The sequence below is a fragment of the Nelumbo lutea genome, chromosome 1, assembly GCF_056320005.1.
Source record: "Nelumbo lutea isolate HS-2025 chromosome 1, American lotus-T2T, whole genome shotgun sequence".
NCBI classification, from domain to species: domain Eukaryota; kingdom Viridiplantae; phylum Streptophyta; class Magnoliopsida; order Proteales; family Nelumbonaceae; genus Nelumbo; species Nelumbo lutea.
In genome coordinates, this window is record NC_142684.1 from 39,426,029 (window position 1) to 39,447,012 (window position 20,984).

The 20,984-nt window shown below is 38.0% G+C and overlaps 1 protein-coding gene across 1 annotated transcript; it reads left to right on the plus strand.

Annotated features, from left to right (window-relative positions):
- The first annotated feature begins 13,353 nt into the window (after positions 1–13,353).
- Positions 13,354–20,276, plus strand: LOC148874348 (glucose-1-phosphate adenylyltransferase small subunit, chloroplastic/amyloplastic-like). The gene is made up of 10 exons (XM_088950967.1): positions 13,354–13,509; positions 13,627–13,963; positions 14,826–15,122; positions 17,267–17,536; positions 17,652–17,831; positions 18,810–18,913; positions 19,010–19,121; positions 19,303–19,401; positions 19,584–19,703; positions 19,937–20,276. Exons 2-10 carry the CDS (start codon positions 13,694–13,696, stop codon positions 20,051–20,053), a joined length of 1,569 nt encoding a protein of 522 aa, XP_088807093.1. The 5' UTR covers positions 13,354–13,509; positions 13,627–13,693; the 3' UTR covers positions 20,054–20,276.
- The last annotated feature ends 708 nt before the right edge of the window (positions 20,277–20,984 follow it).

The following is a 20,984-nucleotide window of genomic DNA, read 5'->3' on the forward strand; positions in this document are numbered from 1 at the left end:
AAAGAGGCAAATGGAAAAAGTGCATCTATATTAACGAAATACCTCTGCCTTCTTTAATATGGTACGAGACTGTTTTTTTTTTACCGCCTCCGGCCACGTGCCTCTAAATCCAAATATTCTAATAGTGATCAAATATCAATTATTATTTTTTGTTGGATACACTCTTTGATAAATATCAATTATTATTTTATGAAAGTTAAATAATTATCAATGTATCATTAGAAATGATATATGACACTTAAATATAAAAGACTATTATCATTTTCAAATTTGTCAATCTCATCTAAATCTTTTTCAATATTAATTGCATATTGTAATAACCGAATCCAATCTCAATTATATATAAGTGATTTTACTACCTTATGTGTCAAAGAGTTCTTAAATGCATCAAGCACTCATCCTCTAATGTTAAAAATGGATTTAGAAGCAATTGTATAAATGGAAACTACTAATACATCATGAGCCATCTGTGAAAGTATAAGGAATTTAGGATTGTTAACTTTTCATAATCTTAAAATATCAAAGTTGTCATTATCTTGTCCTTCTTTAATATTTTCATTCAAATATCTATCCAACTCTAATTTAGCATCTCCCCCTCCACTTAATGACTTGTACTTCTTAAATCGTGGCATCATCAACATCTTCTTTGCTTGTAATTGTTGGGGTTGTTTATTCTCTGTTTCACTTGAAATTGAATATTTGGCATTTTTCAGTAGTTTTTCCACTCTAAAGTGCAAGCATACTCCTATATTCATTATACAAGTCATATAAGGCTTCCCTGACTCCTTTTGAAAATTCTTGACCCTTGGCACCTTGATAAGTTTCATTAAGTACAAATTCCACATACTCTAATTTGTGCTGAATGTCTAACACAACTGCAATATAGATAAATTTATTCATCTTTTTAATGTTTCCTCAATACTTATCATACTTTCCTTCATCATTTTTGTCATCTCCCTTAAATTTTTGTCCTCACTGTTTACCCATTCTTGCAAAAGGCACTCAACTGCATTAATTTCATGGAAAAAGTTGTTTGATGTGAGATACAAAGAGCCTGAAACCCATCCTCCATTTCAAAACAAGTAGGAATCTCATCCTCCATTTCAAGTAGGAATCTCATCCTCCATTTCAAACCCATCCTCATAACATTTTCCTAATCAAAACAAGTAGGAATCTCATCCTTCATTTCAAGTTCACTTCTAAAATGAGGATCATGATCCTCAAACATCTCAAAGACTCTTTCAAACTTTTGAGTTGCATCCAACATTAGGTATGTCGAATTCTATCTACTACTAACATCTAAACACAATAAACTCTTACTTTGAATCTTTTCAAGTTCAACAAATTCTTTAAATTTTTGCAATCTAACTGAAAATTGCCTCACATATCTCACAACCTCCCGAACATAACTAATAGACATACCCTTTTTCTTTCAAGCCATCATTCACAATTAGATTTATAATGTGTGCAATGCACCTCATATGAAGCAATTTCCCATTTATAATACAAGTTCCTCAATTAGAAATTTTCCTTTTCAGGTATGTAATTTCAACATCATTTGAATTCACATTGTCAACTATAACAGTAAACTTTATCAATCCCCCATTAAATCAAACATTTTTCCACTGCCTTACTAATGGCCTCTCTTCTATGACTAGAAATTGGACAAAAGTTAAGAATCGTTTTATTCAATTTCCAATCATTGTCAAGAAAGTGAGTCATTAAACACATGTAGTTGATTCTTTGCAAAGAAGACCATGTGTCTATAGTAAGACAAATCCTTTGGCATGAAATTTTTAGGAATTTCTTTAACTCCAATTTCTCATCTAGGTACAATTGGTAACAATATTTGGCAATAATCCATCTAGATAGAATCTGAAACCTAGGACAAGAAAGTGCCATAAACTTTTTAAAAACCTCACCATCCACAAACTTGAATGGAAGCTCATCAACAATGAGCATTTGAGCTAAGCCCTTTTTAATGGCATCTTTGTCAAACTTCCAACAACTAAGGGAACCCATCTTCTTAGCGTTTACACCCTCCCCCTCCCTTGAGATTGATTGCATTTTTAATTGTGACTGTTTTACCTCTAAGCTATAGGGGTTTTTCTAACATATGTTCATGTGGTTCCTTAATGAGCCTGTCCTATTTTTCTTAGGGTCACAACAAAATTATCTACTACAATAGTTGCACTTATCTTTTACTTCGCCATTATCTGAGATAAACTTTGAAAAGTGGTATTGTACTTCTAACCTTGCCTTCATCGCTTTTCTTTTTCCTTTAGCAACTACATTCATCGAATCCATTTAGTTGAAAGGTCGGGGCCGGGGGTGTGGACTTCCAATTTCAGTAATATTGGTAGGAGTGTCTCCACATGATTAAAAAAATAAATAAAGAAAATTTTATCTTGCTCCAATAGTTGAAGCTTGAAATACATACTCACACGTCTCTTTGCTTCTCTAAATTGTCATCTTTATCCTATGAAATTTGTTCAGAATTTTATTCAATTGCCTGAATCTCTCTCTCTTGAAATGCGTCTCCTCATTTTCCAATTGTGAAATAAAATATTGAATCATCCCTCAAATGTCTTTATGCATTTTCTTAGCACTTCCATGCAATGACCTTAACTTTAGCTCTTGAGATTGTGAATCAATCAGGTGCTATACATTTTCTTGTGACATAACTGAACCTTTATTTAAATATTTTCCAGGTTATGGGTTAATCTGACACTGATGTTTCGGAATATCTTTTTAAAGCAAAGCCTTCCATTGATGCATTGGTAAAGTTTCTCTGCAATGACCTTACAAAAGCATGTGCAGTTGAGCCACCTCCGGTTCCTAAGGTAAGCACAAAAGCATGATCTCTAACTATTAAGGCCATGAGTTCAGTCATCAGGTTAAGGCCAAGATATTTGCATATAGTAAGTAGGCCCCCTTGTAATTTATACTGTTTACACAAACTACTTCAGTTATATATTATATTCTTTTGAGTTGATTATATTTATATATAATAATTAACATTAATAATCTAATATCCACTAATTAATAATTTAAGGCAGTGTTTGGTTGCGGTGCAATTTTATTTGCATTAGTATAAATGTATGGGACTGTAAATAAAAAATTGCAAATTCTGGTTTTATTTTATTTTGTGTTTTATTTATACATTAGTATAAATGTATGGGAATGCATTAGTATAAATGTATGCAGTAGAATTTACTTCATTTGTACTGCAATCAAACAAAATAAACTAAAATTTGAAACAAAAATAATTTCGAATTTACACTCCAATCATTTGCACTGCTATAGTTTTTTGATTGGTCAAACAATTTTCGTTTGGCGTTGATGTCTGTATACGATTTGACCAAACAATTTTCTATTTTTCATTTTGAATCTGCAAAGTTGCAGTTATCATTTTTTTTTCCTCCTTATTGCTTTGAGTTGTTTCCTCGGGAAATTTTGCAGGCTATTGATATTAATGTGGCTTTTTCTTAGATCAGATTCCCCCTCCAAACTTCGTTATTTAACTTATTCCTATTTAAGTATGTTGTTCTGTCTGCAAAGTTGCAGCTATCTCTGTTTTTATTTTATATTTTTTTTATTTTTTTGGTGGCAGTCCTCGAGATAGCTGAGACTGAACCTTAAGGCTGTATCTCAAGCATCTGCACCTATTAACTGATCTAACAAGGGTTCTCAGAGAGATCTTTGAAGGAGTCCTAGATGGCAGTGATGAAACAGATTTAAATCCTTATTCCAAGTGAATACCTTTAAGGGCTAAGTTGAACATATATGGACAGAAATTCTCTTAATAAATTACATACAGAAGGCTGAATAGGAGTTCCAGAAATTAATAGCTTGTAGGAGATTAAGTCAGATTATTCTTTATTTTTTTCACCTTAGTTTTGAAGTTAATGACGCAATGACGCATTGATTATAGATAAAGTTTCAGTGAATTCATTGCAAAACACATTAGCGAGATGGAAGGTGATGCTGCGTAATCCGGGCAGTTCTTGATTGGTGACGAACGGTATATGATAAAAAGACGGTGAAGAATTCCCGGGTGACTTGCCCGGTGGGAATACTCTGATGCTTAAGTTAGAATGCTGGAGAAAGCAGTAAAGAATACAAAGAAGGCTAAGAGTGCAGGTCGCACTAGATCACTGAGTGTTCAAGATTAGCTTGAGATAAAGATCATATATATTTTAGATACCTCTTCCCCTTTGACCATGGGGCTCTTAAATATGAGCGTTTTTGTCAAATCGGGCGTAACCGCCACTGAACCTCTGCCGTAGCCGTTATTTTCCAGGGCTGTGCAGATAACCGTTGCAGAGTACTACCCAATTGGATGAGCGACACGTCTCGGAAGGACAAACACGCCACCATCCGTCGAGAGAATGGGTGCAATTTGTCGGGCTGGCAGGGACTGCGCCGTCAGTCAGGAGACGTGGTGCAATCTGACGGGTACAGTCTTGTCAGATAGAAGCTTCCTGAAAGCATTATGTTGCTTAGTAGCGAGCTATCCTCTTGCGAGCTATCTTGTAGCGAGCTCCTAGGGGTACTTCGAGGTGATTCCTCTTGAAGTTTTCTTTGGGGCGATTTCTCTACCTAAGTATCAGAGCGAGTTGGTTTTCCTAGCTCATGAGTTGGGATAGGCTTGTCTTGGAGTATTTCTTTTTAGTACGTCAGGGGTCCTCTAGCTCGCGCTGCAGCGAGCTCACCCTGTGGCGAGCTGTGACGTAGCGAGCTGCCCTGTGGGCTCGTTACTTAGTCGCAGTTAGGCCGTTGTGCTAAGCTGTAACTTGTGTTGAGTCATGTCCACATGTCATCGTCTCAAGGGGTCAGGTCAAATCACCCTCCATCAATTGCCCCCCATTCCTCAGGCTAAGGGTGCTACCTTAGCGTGAGGAGTTCATGAAATGTGACGGGTGGATTTGACCCGAAGTTCAAACTTGATTGACTGATCGAATTAAATACGCGCGCAGAAGTCAAGGGGTCTCTGGACCTTTTGAATGCCAAAAGACATGTCGAAGCAACTCTCAATTTCGGAAGACGTGCAGCCGTCATTACCTTAATCATGGGAGATGTGTAGGTAGTCACGTTTCAACTTCAGGAGGCATGCAGTCAGCTTGACTGTGAATCATCATATCCGTTTTTATCTAAGTCGTCGATTTGAGGGCATAATGGCTATAAATAGGAGGGCCCCAAGCCTCATTTATTTTACGCTAGCTTGCCTTGCCTTCGGATTCTGAGGTTGCGTCTTCATCTAGTTGCCCAGGCTCTTCTTCTGTTTACACCGTCTTTTTGGTTCATCTCGTCCCTAGTGAGTCTTATCATTTTGTCAGTATGTCTGGGTATCCATACCACGTCTTTTCCCGGGGTCATGACCAAGATGACGCCCCCTTGAGCTCAGGGGGAGCTTGGGGGCAGGCTTCGAAAGCTCGGGAGGCTTCTGGCGAAACTGCTTCTACCTCTCGGGGCAAGGGACTAGATAGCTTTGGTCTTTCCTCCATGTCAATAGAGAGACTTAGGACCTTGGTTCTCCAATTTAACCTCCCCAGAGACCTTGTTTATATTCTCCCCTCCGGTGACTATCCTTAGGAGCACGGTCTTGATGTGATAGTGATCTTCCAGGAGCAGCTCATCGCTGGCCTCCGTCTTCCTCTACATCCTTTGATAGTGGAGGTTTTGAATCACTTCAACGTCACTGTTGACCAGCTTCACCCCAACTCCATCCAAAATGTAGTTGGAACTATCTCTTTATTTTATGAGTATTGTCTTCCCCTTAACCTTGACATCCTCTGCACCATTCTTTGCATTAAGAATGCTTCCCCTGGAGCGCCTCCAGAAAGGCATTCCTACTATTTTTCTCCCCGATGTGGCTTCAAGCTCTTATACGAGCTGCCGAATAGGATCCCGGCCTGGAAGTTGGACTATTTTGTAGTTTGCAACCCCGAGGGGTGGCCCTTCCCAACTCACTGAAGGGCCGCCATCTAGGATTCGGGGGTCGACTTGGATCCCAAAGTTCAAGAAACGCTGCAGTCATGGGTAGTAGTTGGCTTTCATTGGTCGGACTACTTGACCGAGGACAAGCTCGTGCAAGCCGGCCTAAGCCTTGGTAAGTTGCCTTTTAGGTCACGTAGTGCCTTGTAATTTTTTTTTTACTAGACTAGTACCTTGTGACTTTTGGCAACCATCATGTCTGGTGTAGATGCACGCTGCCTTTTGTCCAGCAACCAGAAGCGCAAGGTGAAGAGGTCGCGTCCTGACCGAGCTTCCACTTCTAGGGGCGCTGAGTTCGAGGCTGCTGACCCGAACTTCGCTTCTCCACCGCCTGAGGTCCCACTGGTTCCGTTCGAGGGAGTTGCCACGGAAGGTGGCGCAGAAGAGCCAGAGCTCCCTGCGCAAGGGCAATTCCCTTCGTCAGATCCATCACATGGATGCCCAAAAGGTGCGGATTAGGGTGGGCGAATTTCAAAAATTTCTCTATCTTCAACTGGGAATTGTACATATTTTTCAAGGATCAATCTTGAACCATAAACTGAACCGGATTTGAAACAAAACAATGGGAGAGGGATATACCTGATACAGAGAAATAGTATCTCTCAATAGAGGTATTCACGCTCAAAGAAAATCACAAAAAACTGCTCCCACTGAAGATGACATAGTGGATGGAAGAGCATAATTAGCAGGGTCCGTCACACGAATCGAATTCTTCAGCAAGAATCCAATGGAGGCAGTGAGCACAACTTCCTATTAGCCTTTCAGCAAAGACTGATATCAAGATCCAATCTTGACTACTCCTACAATGTTGGAGAACGAACTGGTAGTATGGCGGTGGCAGGAAGGGATCACAGGGAGAAGACGCAGTCACACTGTGTATTCTTCTCTCTGTAATTCGAGATCTAGTATCTTTGGAACTTCTGGGATTGTTTGGATGGTTCGCCCCGTCCTGCTTTTATAGGCTTAAAGAGATTAGCTCCTAATCTCATCAGGAGTTTCCTAATTCAGATCATTATCTGAATTAGGACTCTCTTTAAGTGATAAGGATAAGACCCTTATCTTATCTGCAGATTAGATCAGCCTTCTCCTGATCTTATCAGGAGGTTTCCAGATCTGAATTCAGATCTGATCTCTCTGAGTGGATAGGGTAGGACTCTATCCTATCTGCTGATTTAATCCCAGATCTGCCCCATCTATTTAACTAATCAAATTAGGCCAGTTCAAAATGGGCTTCAGGCTTAATAAGTCTATGTACTCAAAACTGCTTTCAAATTACTGCATAGTTGGGCTTCTTTGTATGGCATGAGACCCAAGCATTGATCTACACATCAGCCACATGGGTTTGGCCCAGCCTTTGTTACAAGGCCAGGCCGAATACACTGTTGTGGACAGTGCACCCCCTAAAACCCATCACATGGGCTTCTATTGGGCCCAACACTTACATTAAGTGGTCCCTGGGCCAAGCCACCTTATAAAAACCCAAGGACTGTGGGCAGATGCAAGATTAGCCCATCAGGCATTACTCTCAGTGGCCTTACACTTAACCTCTCAGCCCATAATGATCAAACATTGCCCGACAAGAGAGGATCTCTCCCTCGGCTGCAAGGAACAATGTTGCACTCTTTGCTTATATGGATCCCGGGAATGAAAACATTTTGCAAACATTTTAGAAACCGTAACATGTATACTTTTATATCTCATATAAAATATATTTTGTAAAACAAATTTCAATGGCTGAGAACATTCTAAACTAACATGAGTCTTATAAGTGTCTAGTTTAAGAGGTAATTTTATAGAAACATACCAATATCAACATAAAACAATAATATACTTTTATTCATTTATAATAAATGTATTTGTACATCAATCTGATTGGAGTTAAGGGCATATACTATCTAACAAGGCTTAATGTCCTATACTTGATCACACTTGAACATAGCTCTCTTAAGGCCATATTTTTAACATGTAGGGATGAAATAAACAAATAAAATAAGCAATCCAAAAACAAGAGAAAAAACAAAACACAAAAGAAAAAATTAAAAGACAGGAAGAACAAAATTAGAGGAGATAGCATATGTATAAATTTTGGGTAGCTAGTTAAATAAAATGTAAGAAAAATAGAAGTAGCATATTTTGTTTTAGGGTAATTAATCAATTTATGAATAGCTCAATTTTTAAAAGAATGATTAGGGAATAACCTAAATCTAGGAAGGATGGTTTGTAATTAGGTAGCTTGAAGCAAGTAGTTAGCTTAAGTTTAAAACATAGTGTAACTCACTTCATGTTAAAAAAATATATAGGAAATAGAAGGGGGTTAACTTGAATTGGGATGGCTTAAGTTTTGGAATAATTTTATCAATCATTGGTTTTGGGAGATATGATAGGAATTTAGGGAAGGGCCCAAATTGAACTAATGAGGAGGATCATTGAGAGTCTTTCGTTCTCTTGAAAGAGGGGAGAAAAAAAGGAAAGAGGGTTTTTCGAATAGAAGAAAGGGGCTCTTCGCAGAGTTAGAGTTCGAGAGGGAATACAGATTCTCAATCTAGATCCATAGTTTTCTGATGCTAAAATGTTTTTAGAAAAGGGATTTGGCATTCACACTAACCGGAGAGAGGGGTGCATAACCCCTTCTCTCTCTCTCAACTTACTCAGACTAGTATTGTGCCGAAGAGTATGGAGTCACTAGCGTTCAATGAAATTTGAAAAATGCAATTTCGGAAGACCCATCACTCCTGTTATCTATTGTGATAGGTGGCGGTTCTATCTGATTGGCCATAAAGTGGACTGACAGGATTTCTCCGACGTTCACACCCACCCTGTCGATACGAATGTTGCTCTGATACATGCAATTTAAGGGCCATTTAATCTCATTTTTTAAAATTAAAGATGGCGTGCCACAATTTTATTGGACGGTGCATGTATGTGATGGCACGCCATCTACCTCTGGAGTATGGCCTTTGGGTGGTGGTCAACCAGCAACCTCAAGCCGCATCCCTCCTAGTCCTAGCTCACATAGAAAGGGAAAACCCACACTAACCTTGCCTACTACAAATCCATCTTTCTCTCCTACTAGTCTCAACTGAAATGAAAACCTCTCATTTCCTATATGGACTCCTGTGACTATCTTTCCTTTTGCCTTATTTCTCTCATCTGGCATTCTTCTTTGTCTTTCCCAAGTCGCAACCCACCATCTGGCATCTGGGTTTCTTGAATATAATTAATTGTCCATTCCTAATTCTAACACACTTCTACACACATATACAATTGCTTTGAGCAACCAAAAGGATAATCCAAAACAATATAATTAAAACTTCTTGTATGTATAGTACTCTTTTGAGTTTTTCTTAACGTTTGTGTCTTTCCTCTATTACGATACCTCCCCTTTTTGTTTCTTGTCATCTGGTTGATGATCTTATGAGAATATGGGCATAAAGTTCTACAAGTCCCATATGATCCCTTCATGCTTCCATTTGATGGGGAACCACATCTCTTGTGTACAGGAGCTCTAGTTTGAACCACCGATAGACCATCAAGCTCATCAACGGCCTCCTCAAGATCCACAACAGACACAGACGTATAGTTTATATGTTCATCAAGATCCGTTCTATGCAAATGAAAAAAATATATATATATGGAAGAGAGAAAAATAAAAAAACGCACCACCAATTTATTGTTGGTGGTGGTCACCGGAGATGGGCAGTGGTTGATAAATAAACTCCCCTCCTCTGTTGAAACGAAAAGCAAAAAAAAAAAAAAAAAAAAAAGGAAAATATTAGACAAAATCAAACTCTAAAAAAAAAGTGTAAAAGATATGAGAGAGTTGGAGGAATAGTACTTCATGATGGTGAGATGGCCGGAAAGATCACCGTTGCTAGAGAGGGCATAAGATTTGAGCTCGGGTGAAACGGGTCTCAGATACGAACTCGCCGTTTTGAGGTCGAGAGTAGGAGCCGGAATAGTAAAAGGGAAAATTTCTTAAACTACCCCTAAAGTATAAGAAATTAACTAACTATACTCCTACTGTTTCAGTATTGTCTTAAAGTACCCCTACTATTTCTAACAATTGTCACCATCGTTAAATCGTAGCGGAAAAAATAAAATGTCAAATTTGTCCTCCACTGCTTCTCAAATTTGAGAAGGGTACTGAAAACCAGGTGGAATTAATGAACTCACCTGCAACCCTGAATGCAAGTGTCTCCAAGGATCATGATAGTGGCAGTGGCCATTCCTATCTCTTCACCAGACCAACACTCATCCAAATTAGGACAATGAGCTTCTTCGCATAAGTGTGGAGCTTTAATTCCCCGAGCTTTTTCTTGATCTTGGTGTACTTTAACTCGCTTAGTATCGATTCTTTCATCCATTTGGGCTTGGGGAGGGGTTTTGTTTTTTTGTTTCGATCTCAATCGACTACCCATCGTTCTCTCAAAGATGAATGAAGTCTGGCTAGAGATGGGGATTCTATTGCTAAGCGTTCCCTCAAGCCAACCAACGTTTGTGGAAATTGATTCTATTGCTAAAAGCCTTGGAACAACAGGAGAAATTGATTCTAAAGCGTGAATCATCCGACATTGCCCATGTTCAGGAGTAGAAGGAAGCTTCCCTTACGGAATTTGAGAAAACAAGAACTATGAATCTGGATCTAGCGGAAGCTCTCAGGTCTTATTGCCGGAAGATGGATTCCCCCGGCTTGTTGAGGTTTCTAGTGGCGAAACGGAAGGAGTTTCCAGTGTTACTAAGGACGAAAATATCTCTTGTAGTTGCTGAATATGTTGACCCTACACATTTAATTTTGGATGCCATGGAGGATTTAATTAACTAGAAATATGCAAAGGAAGGGGTTCATGATCATCATTGTGTTAGACAGTTTTGTATGCCCTTAGCTTCAATCCAAGTTGATGTACTTTTGACATTTAGTGTAAATAAACAAAGTACATGTTTGATTCATGTTGTTTGGTATATTTCTGTGTAAGACCCTAAAATTGGACACTTATAGAGACTGGTGTTAGTTTTAAATGTTCACAGCCACTGAATAAGTATGGGGAGATTTATCCTACCAAGGCTGATACTGATGTGCCACCAAGTATTGGGATGGCTTGTCTTGGCCATCAGGGTAAGACCCAAGGCACATGCAGTATGGGATTGCTTGAACCTTTGAACCGAATAGGATTTCTAGTATTGCCCTAGACCTTGGAGACAGATGGGCAAAAATGAAAAGTTACACCTGACCCCTGAACTCGATTATGACACTTCACTAGGTGTCGGATCGGGCTGTCTTTGATATGTCAATCAGTGAGATCCTTAGTGGGGGCCAAAACCTAGACATGTTGGGGCAGTCTAAAAATTCATCTGAGTGAGTGATCATAGTGACAGGATCAGCCCCTTTGTCAGACAATGGTAATGATCGGGAATGCACTCTCTCTGATAGAAACCAAACTGCCGGCAGTTGATTTCAATCGTTGGAATTTTGTTTTGCAAAATTAATATATATATATATATATGTATATGTACGGTTTCAAAAACATTTGCAAAAAGTTTTAATTCCCGAGATCCATGTGAGTAGAGAGTGCGGCACTATTCCTTGCAGCTGAGGGAGATGTCTTCTCTTGTTGGACAGTGTTTGATCATTAAGGGCTGAGAGGTTAAGTGTAAGACCATTTAGGATAATACCTGATGGGCTAATCTTGCACCGGCCCACAATCTTTAGGTTTTTATAAGATGACTTGGCCCAGGGACCACTTAATGTAAGTGTTGGGCCCATAGGGTCCATGTGATGGGCTCAAGGGGGTCACTGAGTTTTTTAGTGATTTCGGTTAGGCCTTGTAATAAAGGTTGGGCCGAACCCATGTGGTTGGTGTGTAGATCAATGCTTGGATCCCACAGCATACAAAGAAGCCAAATGGGCAACAGATTGGAGAGTATTTAAACAATGAACACTTAATGGGCCAAAAGCCCATTACGAGCTGGGCTGATATGAATACCCATCTATGGGGCGAATCTGAGATTAATGTTAGTAAAAAGGATTGGGCTTATGACTTTATCCACTTTGGGAGACCAAATTCAAATCATATTTGAATCTGGTAACCTCTTGATAAGATCAGGAGTAAACTAACTTAATTTGCAGATAGGATTAAGATTATCCCATATCCAAATATTGATTTGGATTGGGATAACTCCTAATTAGGAGGATTTCTTAATTGAGAAGAAAGGAGAAGAAAATAAGATTCGAATATACCAGATTTCGAACCAAGTTTTTCCAAGAGAGAGAAGAAAGTCTTCTGCAACAGAGATTTGATCTCAAGAACTCTAGAGAGAAGAAAAGCTGTTCAGCCATCTTCGTCCTAGGAGTTCTCCTCCAGCCGCCACCAACCCCTCTTGCAAGATTCGATCTTTGTAGGAGAAAGAAGTCAAGAAATCAGTTCTTGACATCAGTCTTGTAGAAAAGACTGAAAAGGATTCAGTGTTCACAGTTTATAGTCTTGTGAAGGATCCAGTGTATAGGACGCACCCTGCTGGTTCCGTTCCATCAACAGCTGTGTCATCTTTAGCAGGAGTGGTTCTTGGTATCTTCTTTGGGTGTGAACACCAACTTTGGGAGATATTGTTTCTCCGAATCAGGTATAATCATTCCTGTTTTCTTTTGATTCAGATCTGGTTTGATTATAGTTCAAGTAGAATCTTTGAATATTATAATCTAAATTTAGGGAATATGATTCCCAGTTGGAAGAAGGTAGGAAAATTTTTGAAATTCACCCACCCATTCCGCACCCTTCATGGCGTCCATTAGATGGATCCTACCCTTCTTTCACATTGGGCATGTGAAATGATGATTCAATTACATTTTTGTGTTGGTGGTGTTGCTATCAAAGAAGAGAAGGTTGAAGAGAGAGAACATGGGAAGTGAAGAGAAGAGGGATGGAAGATAGTATTGAGTTTTAAAAATATTTATACATCACGTGGTGTCACATATGTATGGATTTTGAAGGAATATTAATGATAGGGATAGAACTAATTAATTTTCGGGAGAAAAAATGTTATTTTAAGACAATATCAAACAATAAGAATAGAGTTAGTCAATTAACTAAGTGATAATTTAAAAAATTTGATAAAAAAATGGATATTAGGGCTAATGGGATGAACTACGGCCATGCCGTTAGCCCCGCACGCGGGAAGAATGAAATCATGCGCCTGGACATGTGGCGCATTCAAATCGTGTTGGGCGCAGATCGGAACTCGTGAAAACCGAGCAACGGACTTAAAATAGAAAATGGAAATGATTTGATTGGAATTTCGTGGGTCTGACTCTGAGTCTGAGATTAGTTATTAAACGTACCACCGTCACCTTGCAGGACCACTGATGCGCGAGAGTCCCTCCGATTTTTTTCAAACAACTTTTAAGCAGTCTTCTTTCACAAAATGCCCCTCTCTCTCTACCGATTTACAAAACCACTCTTTCTTATTTTCCCTTCAATAAAGTGCTCTACCGATTCACAAAATGCTTTTTGCACTCTAGTTGGTTCATTTCGTAATTTTAATTACATTTAGTGTCATATTCTTTTTTAATATCTCTGACGATCAAATTTTCTTATTAAAATGTTCTCTCTCCGTTTTGCTTCATTCTCTTTTTAGGAACAAAGAGGCTAAAAACGGAAAATAAAACAACAACAAAGTGAAAAGAACCAACACTACCACTTCAATGGCGATGGCAGCGATAGGAGGAGTGTCGAGAGTTCCATCTTCGTACCTCAATCAGAGAATCAACACTATCTCACCCACACCTTCCATCAAATTCACCAATCCAAACCTCTCCTCTTCATCTCACATTACTGCCGATAAGATTCCGTTAAAAGCGGTTTCCCTTCGCCCGAAAACTGCTTACAATGGCAGAATTCCCATCTTGGTTTCTCCTAAAGCAGTCTCCGACTCAAAGAACTCACAAACGTGTCTCGAACCCAATGCAAGCCTTGTGAGTCTCTTCCATATGCTTTAGCTTTACTCACTTGTTAGAGTTTAGTCGGTTTGTCGGGTTTGTTTTAGGGAGGGGGGGGGGGTTGAATATTTCCTTTCCTGGTTGAATCTTTTGATAATTTTTGGATTACCTGCATGATTTGGTTTGGATAGGCTACTGGCTCTAAAGTTTACCGTGTCGATGGAAATGCTTTTGACAGTAAGGTTGGAGCTGTTACAGGAATTGAAATCCTGAACTTTCAATGGTGTTTCGAGATGTAGTCTCTGTAATTTTTATACAGTGTCGGTTTCAAGGAGTAGTTAATCTGTCTCACTTTGTTGATAAAGTATGTTTATGATTAGATGGTTATATATAGTCATATTTATAATTGAATACTACTATGGAGCTACCGTGTCTACAATAGGTTCCTTCTGTTTGGGGTTCAGAGCTCTCAGAGATTCCCACTGCACTCTAGACGGTGATCTAAAACCGGATAGCTCGTAAGTAGCACGCATGTTGCGGGAACAAATAAACTGACATTATTCTCAATTGGCATGAAATTTGAGACATCGTTTAATTACTTCCAAGATAGGACAATTAATGGCTGCGACAATTCTCCATCCTCCCGTGCCATAAAATTTGAAATATTTGTTGCCTAAAGAAACCCAACTGGAATATTATAAACTGTGGGATCTGGATGTTAGAGTCTGCGAGCTGTTTAATATGATAGGTTGGAATATATGGATGCCTCACTTTGGTCTTTTAATTTCATGTTTCCTTTTCCAGTTTCAAATACACTTTCTTATTTTCATTCAGACGACACTATTTCTTTATTTACGGTGGATATAGAATTTAATCCGGCATACATTCTCGACTGCAGAGTGTCCTGGGAATTATACTTGGAGGTGGAGCAGGCACCCGTTTATACCCTCTAACCAAGAAGAGGGCAAAGCCTGCTGTTCCTTTGGGAGCAAATTACAGGCTGATCGATATTCCTGTGAGCAATTGCTTAAACAGCAATATCTCAAAGATATATGTTCTCACACAGTTCAATTCTGCATCTCTTAATCGCCACCTTTCACGGGCATATGCCACTAACAAGGGAGGACACAAGAATGAAGGGTTTGTTGAAGTTCTTGCTGCACAGCAGAGCGCAGAGAACCCGAATTGGTTCCAGGTAATTATATAACCTAAGCTCTCTCTCTCTCTCTCTCTCTCTCTCTCTCTCTCTCTTCTTTTTCGTTCTATTTCTTTTGGTCTTAAGTTTTCCTGAGAAGATAATTTAATTGAAAATTATTTTGTTATTACTTTTTATCAATTTAAAGAATAAAAATATTCTCTATCAGTTGATGGATTTGAGAAGTTGACTTGATGGTTTGGAAGCAACACATTTATCTGATATTAACTCCAATCTTCTAATACCGGTTGTTGAGAGTTAAGAAGCTATTTAATTGATAGAAGGGTAGTGTTTTTAAATTGTTCAAATTGACAATTGGAAGAACCCTTGTTTTCCCTTCTTGTGCTTTACACATGCAGAGTAATGAGAATTTGAAGGTTCCGACCTCTGTCAAAAATATTACTGGTTGGTTGATTTTCTTAAAGAATGTGAGAGATCAGTTGGTTAGGATTGTATGTTTTGGGTCAATGCGGCGTATGAAATAATTCTACCTGGATGCCCGGGGGGATGGTGCCTTATTCCATTACTCTAACTTGAGCTCTTGTTATAAGCTACCCTTTTCCCTTGATAAACTTATTCTTCAATCGTTGACTTTCTCTCTTACTTGAAAAATGTATTATTTCGCATAGTTCTTGTTGTAGATACAATGTCTATTATTTGTTTATAATTTCTGTACTTGTTTTTGTTTATCAATTTTGTTATTTTCTGTTTCAAAATTTCGACAAAAACATTTAATGATCTCATCTCTTATTATTTCATAACTACCTTATTGTATTGTATTGGATGATAATTTGTTTGGCTACTTTCACCAATATTTTTACTTGGCAATGGATCTTACCGTCATGTTAAATCAGGTTTCAACTACAAGTATTTATTTATTTTGAAAGATGGAGTGAATTTCATTAAATATCAGAAAAAACAAGCGGCTGCCAAGGTAAAGGTTCCCTCACCAACGAAATAAGAAAGCACATAAACAGAACAAACAAAGCAAACTGCAAAGCAAAGTCATCATCCCACAGAACTCTCCCCCAATAACTACAAAAGCGATTGAATTTAAATCCCAGAAATAAGCTATTAATGGAGTCCCACTTCACTATATGTCTCTCTTGACTTTTGCACAAACCTTTTTCTGCAGAAGAGGACTGATTTTCAAAGGTCCTTCAATCCTTTCCTTCTAAATACACCAGCAAACTTCATGAGGGATCATGTTCCATAGGAGAATGCCTTATTTTCTGAAAGTATGAATCCCACCGAAGGAGACCAATGAAATCAGGAGGTTCCACCCGACTAACCCCAAACAACTTTAGAGTAAACAAATTGCAAGGGAAAAATCACAGTTGATCAACAAGTGCTTCACATTTTCCTCAGCCTTTCCACACAAGAAGCAGTGATTTACAATGCACATCCCTTTCAGTATTAGCACATATGTTGTTTGAATTCTTCCTCGAGAAGGGAAATGATAGAACCAAAACAACCCCCCAGCTGATTTGCTAGCACATTGGAGATTACTTTGTAGATACTTCCAATCCGACTGATAGGTCTGATGAAGTCCCTGATATCAGAGGCACCCCTTTTCTTTGGAGTAAGAGTTATAAAAATAGCGCTTGTTGCATCAGTTATAGAGGCATTCATAAAGAAGTCAGGAAATACAGCCATCAAATTGCTTTATTAAAGACCAGCATTCTTTATAGAAATTGATGGGAAGCCATATGCCCCTGGAGATTTATCTCCTATTAGGTCATTGATAGCAATAAAAGTACCTCCCCTTCAAATGGCTTCTCCAAGGCCTCACTCTCCTGACCCAAGATATGAGAGAAAGAAAGACTATCTAGCTTTGGGCTAACCACATCCTTGGCAGAAAAAAAAATCTTCATATAAGTTCATAATGGCTTCAGCTACATCTTATCATCTTCAAAATGGGAATTACCAATATTGATTTGATTGATTGTTTTTATATACATATATGATGGAAGAATCCAATATAAAAGATAATTGCTGAGTGTCCTTTCTTCTGCTTTTTACCTTAACTTGATGAAATTGTTACACAAGAGGGAAAAAAGAAAATAAATTGAAAGAAATTAAAAAAAAAAACACTTTTCCTGTTTGTGATTGCACCTAATTAAATTTGATTTTATACTCCACAGGGTACTGCTGATGCTGTAAGGCAGTATTTGTGGCTTTTTGAGGAACACAATGTTATGGAATTCCTGGTTCTTGCTGGAGACCATTTGTACCGTATGGACTATGAGAGTTTTATTCAAGCACACAGAGAAACTGATGCTGATATCACTGTAGCAGCACTTCCAATGGATGAAGCACGTGCTACTGCATTTGGCCTAATGAAGATTAATGAAGAAGGTCGCATAATTGAATTTGCAGAGAAGCCAAAAGGAGAGCAGTTGAAAGCAATGAAGGTACTCCCTCAAAAGGATTAATACATCAATAGAATATGTTTCTTATGATCTATGTCTATCATATCGTAAATTGACAAATGCATGAACTTCTATGTTCTTTTTTCAATTACTCCAGGTTGATACTACCATCTTAGGACTTGATGACGATAAAGCTAAAGAGATGCCTTATATTGCAAGCATGGGAATATATGTTGTCAGCAAAGATGTGATGCTGAAGCTACTTCGTGAGAAGTTCCCTGGAGCCAATGATTTTGGAAGTGAAGTTATTCCAGGTGCAACATCCATCGGAATGAGGGTATGTCTAATTCTAATTCATTCTCTTCATTGTCACGCATCATGTGTTTTACTGTCACTGCCATGTGGTGAGTCTACATAGGCATAGCTTTTCTTCCTAAGGATATTTTGCATATGGACAGGCATCTCTCTATGTGTTGGCTATATGGAGGACCATCCAAGGGGTGAGAGGGAAAACTTACCCAACTGCATGATCCTAACATGTTGTTTTATGGCTATTTGTTTTTCAATGAACTGCTTGCATCATTTTTGTCCTGACTATCAGGAGGAACACAAGTCAAATAGTTATGATCATTAGATGTGATTGTTTTAGAGGCTTAAGGTGCTTGTTTCTTGAGAAGATGAACAAGGGAAGTTCATGTTAAAGATGTTAATTTCTGTTTGTAGTTAGTTGTTTTAGTTTCTTTATTAGCCTCTTTTATTTGTAATATGATATACAAGTGTAGATTTTGTTACTGATGTTATATGGTAAAGGATTTAAGTTGATGGGTTTTTCTCTTTTCTTTTCTCTCATTGTAGTGGTTTTTATAGAAGTTTTAGGCGATGGGTCTGTTGTTTCTTTTAATTAAAGTGGTCATTTCTCATTTCATTTGAATTCTGTGTCCCTTGTTACTTTATAATTCTTCTTTTTGTTAATGAAAATTTCCTCTTATAATAAAACAAATTATGATTGTTTTAGCTTCTATGATCTCCTAGTGGGAATTGTTGAATTGTATACCCCCTTGAAACTTGTTCACCATGATATTGCACCACAAAGGAGATCAGCTGTCAGGTCAATTAGACCAGTTTGCCTAAGAATCATTAAGTAATACCCAAGGTAGACTCAAAAGTCAGTGGCACCCAAACCTTCAAATTGCAATGTAATAAATTGATGGGACTTCATTGTTGCAGATCCCAACTTCAATTTATTTGTTCACTTGCATAGACAGTCTTAAAATTCCTCATTTTCTAATTCTTGTTGGTACATGAACTTTTGCAGGTGCAAGCCTACTTGTATGATGGTTATTGGGAAGACATTGGTACCATAGAAGCTTTCTACAATGCTAATTTGGGAATCACAAAAAAGCCACTCCCAGATTTCAGGTAAGACTGTTCTAACATCATTTACTTGGCATACTGTTGTGCTTGCAGCTTGATCTCCAGTTTCATGGCATTGACAATCTTGAACTCAAAGTGCAGCTTTTATGATCGTTCTTCTCCAATCTATACACAACCTCGATATTTACCACCTTCCAAGATGCTCGATGCTGATGTTACAGATAGTGTTATTGGTGAGGGTTGCATGATTAAGGTATATATGTTATCTACAGGCCAGGCACCACTTGTTCATGTTCTGAAGTTGCAATTAGTTTCATCTCATTGCTTCAAGTTGTTACCTTAAATGTCTTGTGATGTTTGAGTTACATTTTCTTTTAGTCAAGATTAACTGGGAAGATCCTTCACATTATTTCTCATTCTATTATATGGTGCAGAATTGCAAGATTCACCATTCTGTTGTTGGGCTTCGGTCTTGCATCTCAGAGGGTGCGATTATAGAAGACACATTGTTGATGGGTGCAGACTATTATGAGGTAATTCTCTTGGGACAGAGACAGTGATCCATACTCTCATGAATACTGTACAAAATATTTCTATGCTTGGAGATGAACAAACTATAGGGATTGAATTGATTCCAGGATAGCAAACACCTTAGTTCTCTTTGTAAATTGAATTACAAATGATGTATAATGGGGGTGCTCTTTTCATGCACTAGACGGGTGCCGATAGGAAGTTACTGGCTGCAAAAGGTAGTGTACCAATTGGCATTGGCAAGAATACCCACATCAAGAGAGCAATCATTGACAAGAATGCTCGCATTGGAGACGATGTGAAGGTTGGTGCACTCAGTATCTAATTTTAAATCATTTTGAATTGATTCCCCTTTTCTGGGTTTACAAAAGTAGTTTTCTTGGGCAATCAGGTGCGATGGAAAAGCAAAGTGAAAAAAGAATAAAATGTGACGACTCTTTTATGATAATAATTTATTATGATCTCAGATAGAATATAGCCCAATATGATTGCATCTTAGGTCGTATGGTTTCTTAATGTTGAGTATTGCTGTGGCAGATCATTAACAGTGACAATGTGCAAGAAGCAGCGAGAGAAACAGATGGGTACTTCATCAAGAGTGGAATCGTCACAGTAATTAAAGATGCTTTGATACCAAGTGGAATCATCATTTGAAGCACTTCTGTTGCTTTTAGATATGTAATAAGATCAATCTTTTTCCTTTCCCCCACCCCCACCCCTTCAAAAAAAAAAAAAAAAAAAGAAAAAACTCATTTCTTTTCAATTCAAAAATTTTGGGGCATGAGAGATGATATAATAAGTGGTCAATTTGCCCTTCTACCCACGGTTTTGGGGATTGAGAACTAATATATACTCGACTCTGTTTTATCCTTTTCAATCTTGCGTGGGAGACTTCATATCGGTTCCCTAGATTTATAAGTTTACAGTTACAGCTGCATCAAGGCTGAGTAGAATACTTAAGAATTGAGATGGTTAGCGCATGTGTAAACATCAAAGATTCAGAGACATTCCAGAGCTTGTTAGACATTGAGATATATTTTATACACGGTTGACATTAAAAAGGATAATCGCATAAGTAGGGGTGAGCGGTTAAAATCGAAAAACGGAACCGAAAATTTTGGTTTTGGTTTGTTTGATTCAGTTTGTTCAGTTTTTGATTAATTCAATTTGGTTAATTTGGTTTTTCAATATTTCGGTTTTCAACTACAAACTTCGGTTATGCATCCAAAAACCAAATTAAAAGTTTCAGTTTTTCTAAAATTCGGTTTTAGTTTGATTTTTAAAATTTTGATTTATTTGATTCGGTTTTTAACTAAATAAATCGAATATTTACTCCTATGCATAAGCATAACTAAACTGTTCTGTGATCATGTTTGACGAATAAAAAGAAAAATTGAAATACTTGTGTGATACTTATCCATTTGAAAGTTTATTATTTTAGGGTTTTGTTCGTTTTCCGGATTTTGAGAAAGAGAAAAATTGGTCAATAATATTTTGCTTTCATCAAGATACCATATCTTTTTTAGATTTATGTGAGATTTGAAAAAATTATTAACGAAATTATGCATCCAACATTTCGTCGAAA

Bases quoted from the DNA above. Each gene is read 5' to 3' on its own strand.
- LOC148874348 (XM_088950967.1), top strand. From the start codon at position 13,694: ATGGCGATGGCAGCGATAGGAGGAGTGTCGAGAGTTCCATCTTCGTAC. The intron at 15,123-17,266 runs GTAATTATATAA...TATACTCCACAG, and splicing joins AGAACCCGAATTGGTTCCAG to GGTACTGCTGATGCTGTAAG. The intron at 17,537-17,651 runs GTACTCCCTCAA...CAATTACTCCAG, and splicing joins AGCAGTTGAAAGCAATGAAG to GTTGATACTACCATCTTAGG.